This window comes from Bos javanicus, chromosome 8, assembly GCF_032452875.1.
Source record: "Bos javanicus breed banteng chromosome 8, ARS-OSU_banteng_1.0, whole genome shotgun sequence".
Classification (NCBI taxonomy): Eukaryota; Metazoa; Chordata; class Mammalia; order Artiodactyla; family Bovidae; genus Bos; species Bos javanicus.
In genome coordinates this window covers 95,335,869-95,352,620 of record NC_083875.1, presented here as the reverse complement: position 1 = coordinate 95,352,620, position 16,752 = coordinate 95,335,869, and the positions used below count along the sequence as shown (strand labels likewise).

Genomic DNA, 16,752 nt, shown 5'->3' with positions numbered 1-16,752 from the left:
TTGCCACTTACAGTGTGCTGTGTACTTCGCTGGGGAACTTATATGTTTATTTATATTGTCTCATTGACGATTGAATATCCATTGAATATCCTGCAAGGTAGGTATTGTCACCCCCATTTTACACTGAGGAAATTGATACTCAGAGGGCATAAAGTTTTGGCTAAGGGCATGTAGTTAAGAAGCTGGGCCTAATTCCTGTCTAAGCTGTCTTTCTTTTTTAAATTATACACTTATGTTCCAACCTCCTCATTGTTACCTTGGGGACCTGAAAAGATGTGTGTAGCTTCTAAATCAACTAAGTGATTCCTGGAGAGCACCTTTTGCATCCGGAAAATCTAGCTAATTATTTATTTCAGTGTTTCTGGGATGCAAGCCCTGTCCCAGGCCACTTACAAAATGATTTAGGATTATAAGCACGAAGCTCACAACCAAATTCTGGCTCTCAGTGCTCAGAGAGACCAGTGGCCATCTTTAAATAACAAACTGTGGATGGATACAGTGCTAGTTTAATTATTTTTAGTGAGAAATTTTGGGGGGAAGGGCATCTGTGTCCATCTACAGGTTTGCTGAGCAAGTGATAAAAGAAAGGTCCTAAGGCTTGACTCTTTCAGAGGAATCCCTGATTTGTTGGCTTATCAATGAGTGAATTAAAATATATACTAGTAGAGTCAGTGATTCTTTTCAGACACTGTAGACTGCTTACATTCCCTTTTCTTTTGTAGAAGTTTTTAATCCAAGTCCTTGTGGTGTGGGGGCCAAGAGGGCAAAGTCCTGCTAGAGGTTGACCTTTGCGTTGAGGTCCCTTTGGACTCACAGACTTTTAGTCCAGTCCTTAATTTTGTATCCACAAGCGGACACTACATTCTTAGCCCTTTCTGCTGTTTGTTCCTCCTGCCTAATCTCCCATCCCCACCTCCATTCCTCCAGAGACCACAATGATTAAATGAGCCATTTTAGAGGTAAAGTTGGTTTCTTATTTCTGCTAAAAGTTCCTGGCTGTGAAGTGGTATCAGGGCTTAGCTTTGACCTATGTATCCCTCCCTTCTTCCAGTTTCTATTTTCTGCCTTTTCCCTAGCTTTAATTTTACTGTGACTACTGGGATTACTCCAGCATTAAATAAGTACTGTTGTTGAGGGGCAGCTGGGACACACAGAAAGTTGTATCCCCTGTATATGAGAGCCTCCCCTTCCCCCAGCATGGCAAAACAGTCTTCCAAGGAGGCATCTGTGACACCTGGCGAGGAGTAGGTGGGCCCTGCATGCAGGTGCAGGTGGAGCAAGGCCAGAAGTGTGCATATGTCCAGACAGTGGGAACTTGTCAGTTTCATGGGCGATGCTCTCTGCCTGCCTTGGCTGCCTTGTTTTACTCCATGGGATATTGGTTTCTCTCCACACACATAGAACACTAGGGGTTGTCCTCCTCACTTGGGAGCTGGGTGTCTATGGCATTTCCTTGGTGTGTACTCACAGTCATCTAAGACACGCTGTGATGTTTCAGATTAGGAAACTTTCTATCAGTGGTGCCATTTATCATTGGAAGGACTCAACTTTGTGGCGAGATGAAAATGTAGTCTGCAGCAAATTTCAGACAATAGTGTTAAGTCACTCCAGGTTCAAGGCAAAATTTATAAATGCTGCTGACATTTTCTGAGAAGGAAGGCATTTTCTTAGAGAAGGGAGGCAGGTCTCTGGGATTCCAGTATGCCATTTGCAGCTCTGGTGTTTTGGGCACATAAGATTGATCACTTAGATCTGCCTTCAATTTTTCATTTTTTTCAAGTTTTCATTCCCAGTGGTCACATCAGTGGAGCTCAAGTGATTTGGATAATAATGACTTACTCACAGGCTAACGCCAGAATAGCTCCAGCATCCCTATTTAGCAGAGACCCAAGGCTGGAAGTCGGGGACTCATGCCTTATGGAGAGGCAGTCATGAGACAGAACTGGGTGTTGAAGGCTCAGGTGAGGGGGCTGGTGCAACAGCCCTCACTGGCGTATGGCTTTGCAGCAAAAACTAACATCCCCTCTTGCTTTATCTTTCAGTTAATGACCAGCCACAGCGTCCCTGCTGTGAGCTCCAGCCACTTCCTTCCCGGGCTCCCGAGCCTCACGCAGGCTGCTGTGGTGCTGGCTGAGGTAACATGGCTTACTGGCCTCAGCTGAGATTGCTGCTGTGGAAGAACCTCACTTTCAGAAGAAGACAAACAGTAAGCCTGGGTTTCTCCGGGGGTGAAGAAGGGGGTGGGAAAGAGATTCTTATTTATTTATTTTTTTAAATTTACTTATTTTAATTGGAGGATAATTCCTTTACAGTATTGTTCTTCTTGGTTTTCTTAAGGTGATTGAATGTGTCTGGCCCTGGTGGACCCAGGACTGGGTGGGGTCCTGATTTAGCTAGCCCTGTCTCTTATCATAGGACGCAGATTTGCAACCAGGTGGCGATCATAGCTTTGGTTTGTGCTAGTGCCCAGGCCTAAGTTCAGACCCCTGGAACCTGGCACACATGCCCCTTGGCCATCTTACTCCTAACTTTTGCTGCAGCCCTGGGGGCTGCTTGGCTCTTGAAGAGCTCCTAATGGTCTGGGTGGTGGAGTTGAAGTGAGTTCATGGCCCAGCTCTTAGAGGTCAGAGACTGAATCTTTTAGTATGGACTTCCCCCTTTCAGCTTGGACTGTGAGCCTGGAGGAATACAAAACGGATTTGTTTTATTTCTGCGGAGGGTACTATGCCATTCACTTCTGGATGAGACAGTGATCCTTTCAAGAACCCTGAGAATACCATCTCTGCTGCTGCTGCTGCTGCTAAGTCGCTTCAGTCATGTCTGACTCTGTGCGACCCTGAGACGGCAGCCCACCAGGCTCCCCCATCCCTGGGATTCTCCAGGCAAGAACACCGGAGTGGGTTGCCGTTTCCTTCAATGCATGAAAGTGAAAAGTGAAAGTGAAGTTGCTCAGTCGTGTCTGACTCTTCGAGACCCCATGGACTGCAGCCTACCAGGCTCTTCCGTCCATGGGATTTTCCAGGCAAGAGTACTGGAGTGGGGTGCCATTGCCTTCTCCGATACCATCTTTAACACTCGGTAAATGATATTTTTCTGTGAGAAGGTACAAACTATAAGGCCCGGAGATTTCTCTGAAGCTCCGATATCAGCTCTTGGCTTCTCCCTCCCTGAACACCCCTAGAGATCCTGTCTGGTCTTCTGCGTTTAGCCACACCTCTCTATAGTTGACTTCTAAATGTCTGTTTCCTGCCCTGCGTTTTTTCCTGAATTCAAAGCCTATATCCCCTTTTGGCTGTCCTCATGAAGTGTAACACATCTGCAACAGAAATGACCATCCTCTTTAGACTCAAAGAGCCATAAGGGATCTTGGAGATAACTTAATTCACTGTTTCTGAAACTAGACTAATGCCGGCCCTTCTTTAAAAGAACAAATATGTCAAAGTCCCCTCATGTTCACTAAACATTTTTTATTATAATGTTACGTGAATATGTACGTATGTGAAACTAGATATAAGCCCCTTATTCATATAGACTGTCATGGAAACATATGACCTATACAGACTTATAAATTAAGTGCAAACAAAACTGCAGAACCAGTACAGTTCAAATTAACACTGTTAATGTAGTAAGGCGACTGACACTGTTTGAAGCCATATTTGACACTGTTTGAAGGCAACAGTGTGACTATGGTAGTGAACACTTATTTGTTTGAGTTTGGACAGTATATTACCATGCACTTTTCCAATGACTTTGGAATTTTTCCAAGTCAGTTTTCCAATGACTTTCCAATTTTTCCAGCGACTTTCATTGGTTATCATTTGCTTTCATTTGGTCCAGTCTCATCATTCACAAATTGCTTCTGCATCTGTGCCTTTCTCATTGGTCTACTGCAATTATATTGGTGCTAAAGTGAAGTTGCTCAGTTATGTCCGACTCTTTGCAACCCCACAGACTGTAACCTACCAGGCTCCTCCGTCCATGGGATTTTCCAGGCAAGAATACTGGAGTGGGTTGCCATTTTCTTCTCCAGGGGATCTTCCCAACCCAGGGATCAAACCCGGGTCTCCCGCATTGTAGGCAGACGTGTTTACCATCTGAGCCACCAGGGAATATTGGTGCTAACACAATGGCAAACACAAATAGAAACTTAGACTCGTGATCTTGTGCCAGAACTTGGTTGTAAAGTAGGCATTCAGAAAATCCAGGTATGTTTATTCATATTTCCTTAGATAACCATTGAAATGAAAACACAAAGTGTTGAAAATTCTGACAGAGAACTCATATAATCCCTCATGAAATTATATATATTATTTGTATATATATACTAGTTTGAGAAACACTGACTTTTCAGTCCCTTATATTATATGTAGGGAGCTGAATCCCAAGGTCACTTAATGAGACAGTAGGAACTAGAATTTATGCATCCTATATGTCTTGATAATAATAATAATGATATTAAAATATAACAGTATATAATATATATATATAGTATAAATATAGTAAAAGCAAACACTTAGATTGCACTTCCATGTACTAGCCACTAAAGTGAATTGTTAACTAGATTAATCCTTTTAAGATCCACAAAGTACTGTGGTTTCCTTATAACACAATATGCTATTGTGTTATAACTGGGGAACTTAAATCACAGAGAGAATATAAGTAACTTGTCTGAGGTTCACACTGCTAGTCAGGGGCATATGTAGTGTTCAGTTCTAAATAATCTGACTCTAGAGTTGGTTCTCTAAATCACTATGTCAGATTGCTCTTTAGTGGTATTATTTTTTTTTCTACCTTCAGTCTCAACATCTTGAAGTTTCTGACCTCTTCCTTACCTTTGTCCCCGCCTCCCACAGCTGTGCCCAGGCCCTGGTGTATTCATTTCCTAATCTCATTTCTTAGCTACTCTGTGGTCCCTTGTCTCTTCTTATCATGTTGGCAGCAGCCCATGTGATGGGGAACTGTCTTTGCTGTGCTGTGTCTGTTAGCCAGTGAGTAGTGGAAAGAACTGTATCATCTTAGTAAGGCAAGGTCTCAAGCCCAAACCTGTCATTTTACAGATAAAGCGGGGAAGGGATTTCCCCACAGTCAACTAATGAATCCGGAGCACAGGGTCCCAGAACAGAACTTGGGATTGGGCCATCCAGACTGGGCTAGTGTGTGTTAGTCTTGCTGCTTCTTGCTCAATATTGCTTATCCGTTTAAAAAGAGCCACAATTAGAGAGATAGGCAGGCTTCATAAAAGGCAATTTTTGGCCCTGTGGCAGAGTTCTTATTGAAGGGGAAGTAAGACATAGCATCCTGACACAGAAGGACTTTTTTAGATATACACCTACCGTCTGCCAGCTTGTCTGCCTTACCTCCCTTCCTGATGTCTACAGGAAATGTGTTTTGCCGAACTAGAAAAAAAACGTGGTTTATTTCAGGTTGCAGAAGTTTAGGTTGTCAGGGTTGGAAAGATCTGACCTGACCCTTGTACAGTTGATGGGAATGGGGTTTCAGCTGTGGGGCAGGGGGTCCAGAGTGGATCAGTCATGGAAGTAGCACCAGATTCAATTTCCTGATGGCCCTAGAGGCACAAGTTCTTTTGAGCAGACTTTGCCTTATCTGCACAGGAGGTTTAATACCTATGGATCTCAAGTGCTGGCTGTAGCTATTTCCCAGTCCAAATAGCTTGGATCTAGAGATATATTGATTGTAGACAGTGAAACCTGTTTAGGGTCTTGGTTCCACGTTGTTAGCTCAGGATATGCCCTGCCCTGTAGGCAGGGGAAGGAGTTAGCAGCTCCATGACAGTTCTCACCTACAGTGTACAGAATCCTTGCTTAATTTTCCCCTTCAGAGATCCTGGATGTACTGGCTTGGCTCCATAGCCTGGCACTGGGGATATGCTTAACGAACGTTTGCTCAGTGAGGGGTGAATGTGTTAAATGGGCCATTAGTTTATAGATCTTGAGGAGGCGCCCCTGCTAGAGGGGCCGCACGTGCAGGGAGACAGGAGATGTTCAGCTGGGTGCTGAACAGTAGACCCCAGTGCCACCTTCTTGAAAGGTGGCCATTTGCTCGTTCACTCTGTGTCCTCATTTGCTAATGAATTTGGGGGACCTCTTTTCTTGTGCCCCCATTATGCAGACTCATGGGGACCATCAGCCAGGGATAGCTTTCCGCTGCTCCTGCTGCTCCTGTTAGGCAAAGAATACATTGAAAATGAGTTGCATAAGTGGGGTGCAAAGCTCAGTTTGGGTCCAAAGTAACAGTTAACTTGTGTGGGTGGTGGTCAGTGAGCACAAACAGGGCTTGGGACAGGAAAGGTGAGGGGCTTCGGAGTTCTCCGGATCCCCATCTGGTTTTAGGCTGAGCCAGAGACAAGGTCCCTGTGGAACAGATGGGACAGAATATGGCCGTATGGCCTTTCTTTTTTGCCTTTGCTGTTAATTTTCTCACTTAGATCTGTTTAGCCATGTGGCTGAGGAAATAGACAATTTTAATTTCTGTGTATTTTAGAGTACCAATATTTGGGCACTATTCAGTGACAAGGAATAAGCAATCAAATAAATACAACTTGAGTCCTCATTTAAGAGCCACAAACTTTCAGCATTCCCTCCCAGCTTCCAGTTTCACCTGATACATTTCTTCCCTGTCCTTAGTTCTGGCTTGGCAGTGCTGGTTCAAATCCAGCTAATAATTCTAATTACTATCTGATTTTAATTCAATTCTAATTCCAGCTTGGCCACTATCTGCCTTAATGGCTTAGGGAAACTCATTTTCCCTGATTTTTAGTTTCCCCTTCTATGGAATGAGGACAATTAGCACAAATAGCCATTTATTGTTTCCTTTGAATAAATATTTACTAAACATCTACTGCATGTAAGACAGTGTCCTGGGTGTACAGTGGTGAAGCAGACAGGCAGGATCCCTGCTGTCATAGAGCTTACAGTTCAGCCAGGAAAGCAGATATGAAGCGTGTTGTCCCATAAGTAGAAATATCATAGCTGTGGTAAGTGCTATGAAGGAAAAAAAAAACTGTCCTACTATGTCAGTTACCACTAGGCTATGGGTAGGGACTTAATTTAGAATGAAAGGTCATGACATTTAAGCTGAGAGCCTTGATGTTTAAGCAGCAGTTAGCCAGGGAAAGATCAGGAGCTCAGCCATCCAGGCACTGGCTTCCGGGCAGAGAGACAGGGTGTGAAGGCCACGTGCCTAATGCATGTCCTGGAGCCAAGGGACTGGGGCACCAGTGGCACTGAAGGAAGACTGGCTGCGGGTGAGTTGGGAGTCGGCAGGGTCAGGTCATGGAGCTGGCGAAGGACAGTTGAATTTTATATAATGTGCAAAAGGAGTCCCTGAGGTAGGTAGGTCATGATGACGAGGGTCAGATTGTGTGGTCCTTGGCATTGAGAGGACTTGAAGGATGACAGCCTAAGCATATACATGTACCATTTTGTGCTCTGTTTTTGGGCTTCCCAGGTGGCCTCGCCGTAAAAAATCCACATGCCAGTACAGGAGACACAAGAGACTCGGGTTTGATACTTGGGTTGGGAAGATCTCCTGGAGGAGGGCACATATTCTTGCCTGGAAAATTCCATGGACAGAGAAGCCTGAGTGGCTGTGGTCCATGGGGTAATGAAGAGTCAGACATGACTGAAGCAACTTAGCATGGCATGTATGTTGCGTATTTCCAAATAATCTTCATATTATAATAATTATGATTCTTGATGTGTAGGTTGTGTTTTATACTTTTGAAAGTACTCTTGTACCTGTTATCTTCTTGATTTTCACAGAAATCCTGAGAGGTATTCATTACAATTTCTGTTTCATAGATGAAGGAAGTATTGTAAATTAGTACATCATTAAGAGGAGGGACTGGAAGTTTTGACCCCAAATCTACCATGGGATAATGCCAGTGACATTCCTGGTACCAATACAGGGATCCATGCCGTTTTCATTTTATAACCTCATGCATTATTGCCATATAGCCTTTTCTTATTTTTGTATTATTTCCTTAGGCCAGAATCTCAGGAGTATGATTACTAGGTCAAAGGGAAGTGGCCCTTGACATATATGGTCAGATGTCCTTCCAAAGATCAAACCAATTGAAAAATCCACTGTCACTGCATGAGGCCTTACAGTTCTGGGAGGGTAGGCCTGGCTTTCATATTTGTTTTTCCCTTCAGCATTCCTCTGATTTGATCTTTCAAGATTTCAGTTTAATTTAATTGAAGTGTATGTTGATAAGTGTTCGCTGTGATGCTGACAGAGCCTAGAGTGTGCCATTGCTTTGATGAATTTTCTGTTATCTTGGGAAACTCACTGTTTCATGTACACTTCTTTACCTCTCAGAATCGTCTTCCATATTTTCATCAGTTTCTTTTCCCCATTGAATCCTGTTACCTTATCAAATGCTAAAAGTAGCCTAGTGGTATTTTACTGTCCCAGGGACATTGGATAATGTCTAGAGACATTGTCTGGTTGTTACAGTCCTGGCTAGGGGTGGTTGGTGTCGACTGGTAGAGGCCAGGGATGGGGGAAACATTCTACCATTCATAGGAGAGCCCCTCACAACCATTATCTGGCCCCCTGTGTCAAGAGTTGAGAAGAACCCTGCTCTAGAAATGCTTGTGCATTGTATCCCCATGTTGTTGCTGAGGAGTAAGGAGAGGGCAAGTCCCCAGAGCAGTTCAGTGTAGCTATTTACTTAATCATCAGAAGTTTAATCTTAATACCAATCTGAAATAGGGTTTCTGAGTTTCTGACTTTGTTAAGAAGCACCATTACAAAAACAGTGTTCCTCTCCATTTCTTCCACTCTGTGGTGGGGGCAGGCATGGAGGGAGGTGAATTCATAATAGAGTAAGATTCAAAAGTATGTAACCATGGTGTGTGTGTAACAAAAGTGTGGATGAGTTTAACTCAGGTGACCATTATGCCTACTACTGTGGGCAGGAATCCCTTAGAAGAAATGGAGTAGCCATCATAGTCAACAAAAGAGTCCAAAATGCAGTACTTGGATGCAATCTCAAAAATGACAGAATGATCTCTGTTCATTTCCAAGGCAAACCATTCAATATCACAGTAATCCAAGTCTATGCCCCAATCAATAATGCTGAAGAAGCTGAAGTTGAATGGTTCTATGAAGACCTATATGACCTTCTAGAACTAACACCCAAAAAAGATGTCCTTTTCATTTTAGGGGACTGGAATGCAAAAGAAGAAAGTCAAGACATACTTGGAGTAACAGGCAAATTTGGCCTTGCAGTACAGAATGAAGCAGGGCAAAGGCTAATAGAGTTTTGCCAAGAGAATGCACTGGTCATAGCAAACACTCTTTTCCAACAACACAAGAGAAGACTCTACACATGGACATCACCAGATGGTCAATACCAAAATCAGATTGATTATATTCTTTGCAGCCGAAGATGGAGAAGCTCTATACAGTCAGCAAAAACAAGACTGAGAGCTGACTGTGGCTCAGATCATGAACTCCTTATTGCCAAATTCAGACTTAAATTGAAGAAAGTGGGGGAAACCACTAGACCATTCAGGTATGACCTAAATCAAATTCCTTACGATTATACAGTGGAAGTGGGAAATAGATTTAAGGAACTAGATCTGATAGACAGAGTGCCTGATGAACTACGGACGGAGGTTCATGACCTTGTACAGGAAACAAGGATCAAGACCATCCGCAAGAAAAAGAAATACAAAAACACAAAATGGCTGTCTGAGGAGGCCTTAAAAATAGCTGTGGAAAGAAAAGAAGCAAAAAACAAAGGAGAAAAGGAAAGATATAAGCGTCTGAATGCAGAGTTCCAGAGAATAGCAGGAGAGATAAGAAAGCCTTTCTCAGCGATCAATGCAAAGAAATAGAGGAAAACAATAGAATGGAAAAGACTAGAGATCTCTTCAAGAAAATTAGAGACACCAAGGGAACATTTCATGCAAGATGGGCTCAATAAAGGACAGAAATGGTATGGACCTAACAGAAGCAGAAGATATTAAGAAGAGTTGGCAAGAATACACAGAAGAACTGTACAAAAAAGATCTTCCTGACCCAGATAATCATGATGGTGTGATCACTCACCTAGAGTCAGACATCCTAGAATGTGAAGTCATGTGGGCCTTAGAAAGCATCACTATCAACAAAGCTAGTGGAGGTGATGGAATTCCAACTGAGGTATTTCAAATCCTAAAAGATGATGCTATGAAAGAGCTGCACTCAATATGCCAGCAAATTTGGAAAACTCAGCAGTGGCCACAGGACTGGAAAAGGTCAGTTTTCATTCCAATTCCAAAGAAAGGCAGTGCCAAAGAATGCTCAAACTACTACGCAATTGTACTCATTTCATGTGCCAGCAAAATAATGCTCAAAATTCTCCAAGGCAGGCTTCAACAGTACGTGAACCATGAACTTCCAGATGTTCAAGCTGGATTTAAGAAAAGGCAGAGGAACCAGAGATCAAATTGCCAACATCTGCTGGATCATGGAAAAAGCAAGAGAGTTCCAGAAAAGCATCTATTTCTGCTTTATTGACTATGCCAAAGCCTTTGACTGTGTGGATCACAACAAACTGTGGAAAATTCTGAAAGAGATGGGAATACCAGACTACCTGGCCTACCTCCTGAGAAATCTGTATGCAGGTCAAGAAGTAATAGTTAGAACTGTACGTGGAATAGCAGACTGGTTCCAAATCGGGAAAGGAGTATGTCAAGGCTGTATATTGTCACCCTGCTTATTTAGCTTATATGCAGAGTACATCATGAGAAATGCTGGGCTGGAAGAAGCACAAGCTGGAATCAAGACTGCTGGGAGAAATATCAATAACCTCAGATATGCAGATGACACCACCCTTATGGCAGAAAGTGAAGGAGGAACTGAAAAGCCTCTTGATGAAAGTTAAAGAGGAGAGTGAAAAAGTTAGCTTAAAATTCAACATTCAGAAAACTAAGATCATGGCATCTGGTCCCATCACTTCATGGGAAATAGATGGGGAAACAATGGATACAGTGACAGACTTTATTTTCTTGGGCTCCAAAATCCCTGCAGATGGTGACTGCAGCCATGAAATTAAAAGACGCTTGCTCCTTTTAAGAAAGGAGCAAGAAGAAAAGCTATGACCAACCTAGAAAACATATTAAAAAGCAGAGACGTTACTTTGCCAACAAAGGTCTGTCTAGTCAAAGCTATGGTTTTTCCAGTAGTCATGTATGGATGTGAGAGTTGGACTATAAAGAAAGCTGAGCACTGAAGAATTGATGCTTTTGAACTATGGTATTGGAGAAGACGCTTGAGTCCATCGGACAGCAAGGAGATTCAACCAGTCAATCCTAGAGGAAATCAGTCCTGAATATTCACTGGATGGACTGATGCTGAAGCTGAAACTCCAATACTTTGGCTACGTGATGCAAAGCATTGACTCATTTGAAAAGACCCTGATGCTGGGAAAGATTGAGGGCAGGAGGAGAAGGGGACGACAGAGGATGAGATGGTTGGATGGTATCACCGACTCAACAGACATGTTTGAGTAAGCTCTGGGAGTTGCAGAAGCCTGGTGTGCTGCAGTCCATGGGGTTGCAAAGAGTTGGACACGACTGAATGATTGAACTGAACTGAACTGAACCATAAAGTGTTGTCTTATTTCCAAGCTATTTATGAAGGCCTACTTGAAGTAAAAATGCTGTTTAGAAATGGGGGATGAAATCTGATTTTGATAATAAGTGCAACCAAAATGGCATTCCATATGTGGAACCAGAAGTCAAATTAAGTTTCAAGAGGGAAGCTATTGGTAAAGAAAAACCTGGAACATCTCCCTGAGTTTAGAAGACAAATTCTGTGTTCAGTGACAGAAATCATTTTAGAAGTTCAGAGTAAAAGTGCATGGGTAGAATTGTGTCTTTTATGAGTTCTCTGGTTTGAGTGCTGTCTCTTGGAGACAGTCTCTTCATTAATACATGTTAGTGTCTCAGCTCACTAAGGCTTATAAGGATCAAAAATCTAGATACTCTGGTAATGGGGCAGGGGATAAGGAGATTGGGGTACATAGTGGTTTAAAACACACCCTTGAGTTGGACTGGTTTTGAATTCTGGCACTATTTACCAAATTTGTATCCACATTTATTAACTCCTTGAACCTCATCTGTGAAATGGGATTTATAATAGTATTAACAGGGTTGTTTGATGATTAACTGAGTTTACATATGTAAAGCACTGAGAACACTGATGCATGAATTCTAAGTCACTTCAGTTGTCTCTGACTCTTTGCGACCCTATGGACAGTAGCCCGCCAGGCTCCCCTGTCCATGGGATTCTCCAGAGAAGAATACTGGAGTGGGTTGCCATGCCCTGCTCCAAGGGATCTTCCCAACCCAGGGATCGAATCCGCCTTTCTTAACATCTCATGCATTGGCAAGCAGGTTCTTTACCTCTAGCACCACCTGGGAAGCCCTGCACTGATGCATCATGGTAAGACCTATTTAAGTGTTAGCCATCATTATTATTGTCGGTCTCGTTCTTACCTCTTTGCCTAATCTGCTTACACCCAGTTGCTGGGAATGATTTGCAAGATATACTTTGTATTCTTTGCTGTCAGTACCATGGGAAAGATCCATTGTTTTTTTCTTTTTTTCCCCAGTCAATCAACATATTTTGAGCATTGATTCCCCTGCAGTGTCCTAGATGTGGGACTGCAGAGATGTTCAGGAACCTAAGACTTGATTCATTGAGTCAGATCAGTGCCTAGGAGGGCTGGTGAACACCGGACTCCTTTTAAGTGGCTGTCTTGAAAGGTATATGTCCCGAACATAGCTCTATGAGAGGCAGCATGAGGGGTGCAAAAGCATGTAGGAGTCAGTAGACCTGGGTTCAAACTCTGGTGCACTCTTTTACCAGGCTATGGCTCAGAACCTGCCCCAATCTAATGATACCAGCTACCTCACAGAGTTATTGTGAAAATTAAATATTAGAGACAAGGTGTATATAAAATCCCCGGTGCAGAGTAGGTGCTCAATATTGACTGTCACTATTATAAATCTGTAGGCCATGAGCTTATTTTACCTTTGTGGAACCTGTTGATATGCTTTGATCATGACTTAGTGGGGTTATTTCTCAGCTGAGCCACTGGTTTCCTAAGTTGGGCAAAACTAGCTGTTCCTCTCAACCCTGCCACTGACTGTCTCTGTGACTTACCCTTCCTTGAGCTTTAGTTTTGTCACATATAAAATGGAGATGATTATGCTTCTCAGGGTTGTTTGCAGGAATAAATGAAATAATCCATTTATAAGGTGCCTGTTACACACTGGACTCTAAATAAGTGGTAGCTACTATTTATCCCCAAAGTGTACATGGCAGTTTCAGAGCTTCAAGGTTGATGACTATCTTACTCATACTCTTTAATTTTGGTTTTATTTTTTGGAGTTCTTTTCTGAATTTATTCACAGTTAAACTGCTTTTTAAAAGTTGTACTCCCTTTTGTTAATATTTGTAAGTGATTTTATTTAGCTGTAAGCTTGGAATGCATACAATTGTGTTCTGCTTCGTTCAGTTACTATTATATGGTTAATAGTATATGTGTTTCATAAACATTGTTGTAATAACTGTATAAGGTTAAGTAGATGTGCCATAATTTAATCATTTCCCTATTGCTGTGCAATTAAGTTGTTTCCAATATTTTCCAATTATACTGTCTAAATGAACGAATAACTAAATGTATGTAGCTTTTTGACATTTTAAACTTAGTTCTGTGGGATGAATTCCTAGGAATATTCTTTGGTCAAAGGGGATAAACATATCTTTTGAATACATATGGCTAAGTTGCTTTCCTAGAGGGCTCAACTGACTTACATTTCCAGCCTTATTGTTTTGTAAACTCCAGTTCATTCTCTCGCTCAACATACATTTTAAAGCCCTTATCTTGAGGCAGGCTTAGAGAGAAGAAGGTGACACCAGGGGAGAAACTCCTGCTGTGCCAAGTGCTGATAGAGGCTCAGGGTACCTGGGGAGCCGCAGAAGGGACCTGCAGCTCAGTTGGTAGAATGTCATTTGAAAGCAACACTGAGTGTTGCTTCTTTGGGATTATTTACAGAAATACTTAGCAAGACCAGCCCATCTTTGGTCTTGGAAATCCCATAGATAGCATGCTTTCTTCCAAAGAAAGACCTATGTGTCTGTTTTTTCCTGATTTGCTATCTAGAGCAAATTATTCTTCATAGTTATATGGTAGCAGTGTTTTTTGTTCAAAAAAAAAAAAAAGTAATACATGCTCATTATGGAAAATTTAGAAAACACAGGAAAGTGTTTTAAAAAAAAATCACCCATACGTGTTCTTACCATCCTAGGACATTCACTGCTGTCATCCATATATTTCCTTCTATAAAGAAGATTTAAAAAAGAATTTAATGTATAACCATATCAAAGGTCTTTGGAATCTAAAATACCAGAAATCCAACAACAAATAAAAAATGAAACCAAGCTGAAGCAAGGTTAAATTAGTTATGATCTATTCATAGTGTGGAGTATCAAGTGGCCATTAAAATCTATATTTTAAGAGAATATTATATGTCATGGGGAACACTCCCAGTATGATATTCAATGAAAAAGCAAAATATAAGATTATATATGCTGTATAATCTTAATTTTGTAGAGAAAAAATATTATTTATGTATGAATAAAAAGAAAGACAGAAATATTAATGGAGAACCATTATTAGCTTAATTTACTAGGGATTATCTCCAGGAAGTAGGATTAACAGTGATTTATATTTATTTTTTTCTACTTTTCTGTATTTTTTTAATTTAAAATTTTCCGCAATAAAAATATATGGACTTGGGGATCAAAAAAAATCTATTTAAATAAAAGGAAGGATTTCATATCTGTGTTCTCTTGGCTTTATGTCTCTGAAGACACAGTTGTAGTTACCCTCACCCACAAGGCCCCGAGACTCTCCTGGGCTTTTGGTGTTCTTCCTAATTAGAACATTGGAGTCTAGAGCTGAAAGGAATGATAGAGTGAGGCTTCAGGCAGTGGAACTAGTTGTCTGAACACCACAGGTTCAGTTAGATTATGTCTCATGATTTCTATCCTGTCCCTGTGCTTATTTATCCCCTGGTAGCTCACTGAAGCAGATTTCCTTTAGAGAAACCCCATTGCTTTAACCAGTGAATAACACTTACTTACGTTCAGTTGTCATCTAACCCATTGGAGAAGATGGTGACTGGATTTTGACGGATGGGGAAGGACTTTGCACTCTTCCCAGATATTTCCAGCCCTGATGGCACACAGGTCAACATGGAACTGAGTGTGACTTTCCATTGTCCTTTGGAGCCTTCTTCTCAGCCCCACAGGGGGCAACTTCATTTGTTCCTTTAGAGCTGAGCTGGTGTGTATTTAGCACAGCAGTTTGCACAGTCTTCTTTCACCAAATGGTCATAACATACCTGACACTGTGCTAAGGCTGTGGAGGTGCAAAGATGAGTTGATCCAGTGCTTGCTTTCAGGTGCTCATATTGTAGTGAGGAAGCCAGTAACAAAAACAGGATTTCAGGGGCTCAGGGAAACTGTTATGGAGGAGGATTCATGGGTTACTCTGGGAGCACAGCAGAAGGGCTTCCCGCTCTGCCTGAGATTTTAGTAAAGGAAATTGTGCATGGTTGAGTCTTGAAGGGTGAGTGGAAGTGAGCCAGATGAAGCAGGATGGGAGGCATCTTCCCTTTCTTAGGGGAAACACAGAGGTATGGAATAATAGTAAGGTGTATAAGGTGAGAACTACAAACAGTTCAATATCATTAAAGCTTAGAGCGTGGTAAGAGAGGCCGGATAAGTAGGTTCATTGTTTAATTCATCTTTTCATGGATTTCCCAATGCTCAATAGTGTTAGGCATCCATGTTTGTTTAATTCACAGTGCTTTGTCTTGTTTCCTACTCAGTGTCAACTGTTTCTTGAAGTGGCCTGGCCTCTATTCATCTTCCTGATCCTGATCTCCGTGCGGCTGAGCTATCCACCCTATGAACAACATGAATGTGAGTATGTGAGCATCCCGCCTGAGGCTTACCACTGGCAACCGAAATTCAGGCAAAGGGCAGGGACTAAATGTGACCTTTCCCATAACTCTATCTTTAGGAAACACGGAAAATGGTTTGGAACAGAACAGCTAGGCTTCCGATTATTTGATAAGCCATCAACTCAGGAAACCATTTTCAGCCCTAGTGAATGGTGATAATAGTAGTTATAATAATAGCCGACATCTGTTTCATACATTTTCAATCATGAAAATAAAATAGTCTTACTGATAGCTCAGAGAGGGGTGATTAAAAAAGCTCCCTAAGGCAATACCTTAACATCACTGTCATCTGGTCCCTGCCAGGCTTTTTCACATACATTATGTTTTTATCGCACAGTTGTAAATCATGGGACATATAATTTTAAGCAGCATTTGTGTAGAATATCTCAGATCGACTAATATTATTCCATTTGATTCTCATAACAACCGCGTATAATGGACTTTATCCTTGTGATCATTTGCTTTAATTTCTTAATAAGTAACTAGGGACTCAGAAAAGTTCAGGGGCTTGTCTGAGGTACATCTATTAAGTGACAGCGATGCAATAAAACTCAGGTCATCTGACTCCCAATCATATGTTTGGATGATGGCCTTTTCAGTGAGCATAGAGAATACAATAGTGGCTAAGAACACATGCTCTAGATGTCAGGTTACCTGGTTTGACTCTTGGCTTCAACACAGGTCACCTTGGGCAAGTGAC

General features: G+C 41.9%; 1 protein-coding gene across 5 annotated transcripts in view; it reads left to right on the top strand.

Moving 5' to 3' along the window:
• ABCA1 (ATP binding cassette subfamily A member 1) overlaps positions 1–16,752 on the top strand; it is a 146,169-nt gene that overhangs the window by 19,073 nt on the left and 110,344 nt on the right. For 4 of the 5 annotated variants that reach the window (XM_061426389.1, XM_061426387.1, XM_061426390.1 and 1 more), the window contains 2 exons: positions 2,043–2,206; positions 15,918–16,011. In XM_061426389.1, coding sequence (XP_061282373.1) covers positions 2,141–2,206; positions 15,918–16,011 — 160 coding nt within the window. In that variant the 5' untranslated portion in view covers positions 2,043–2,140. Of the gene's footprint in view, positions 1–2,042; positions 2,207–2,664; positions 3,079–15,917; positions 16,012–16,752 lie in introns of all 5 variants that reach the window. The other variant, XM_061426391.1, reaches the window with a different exon arrangement.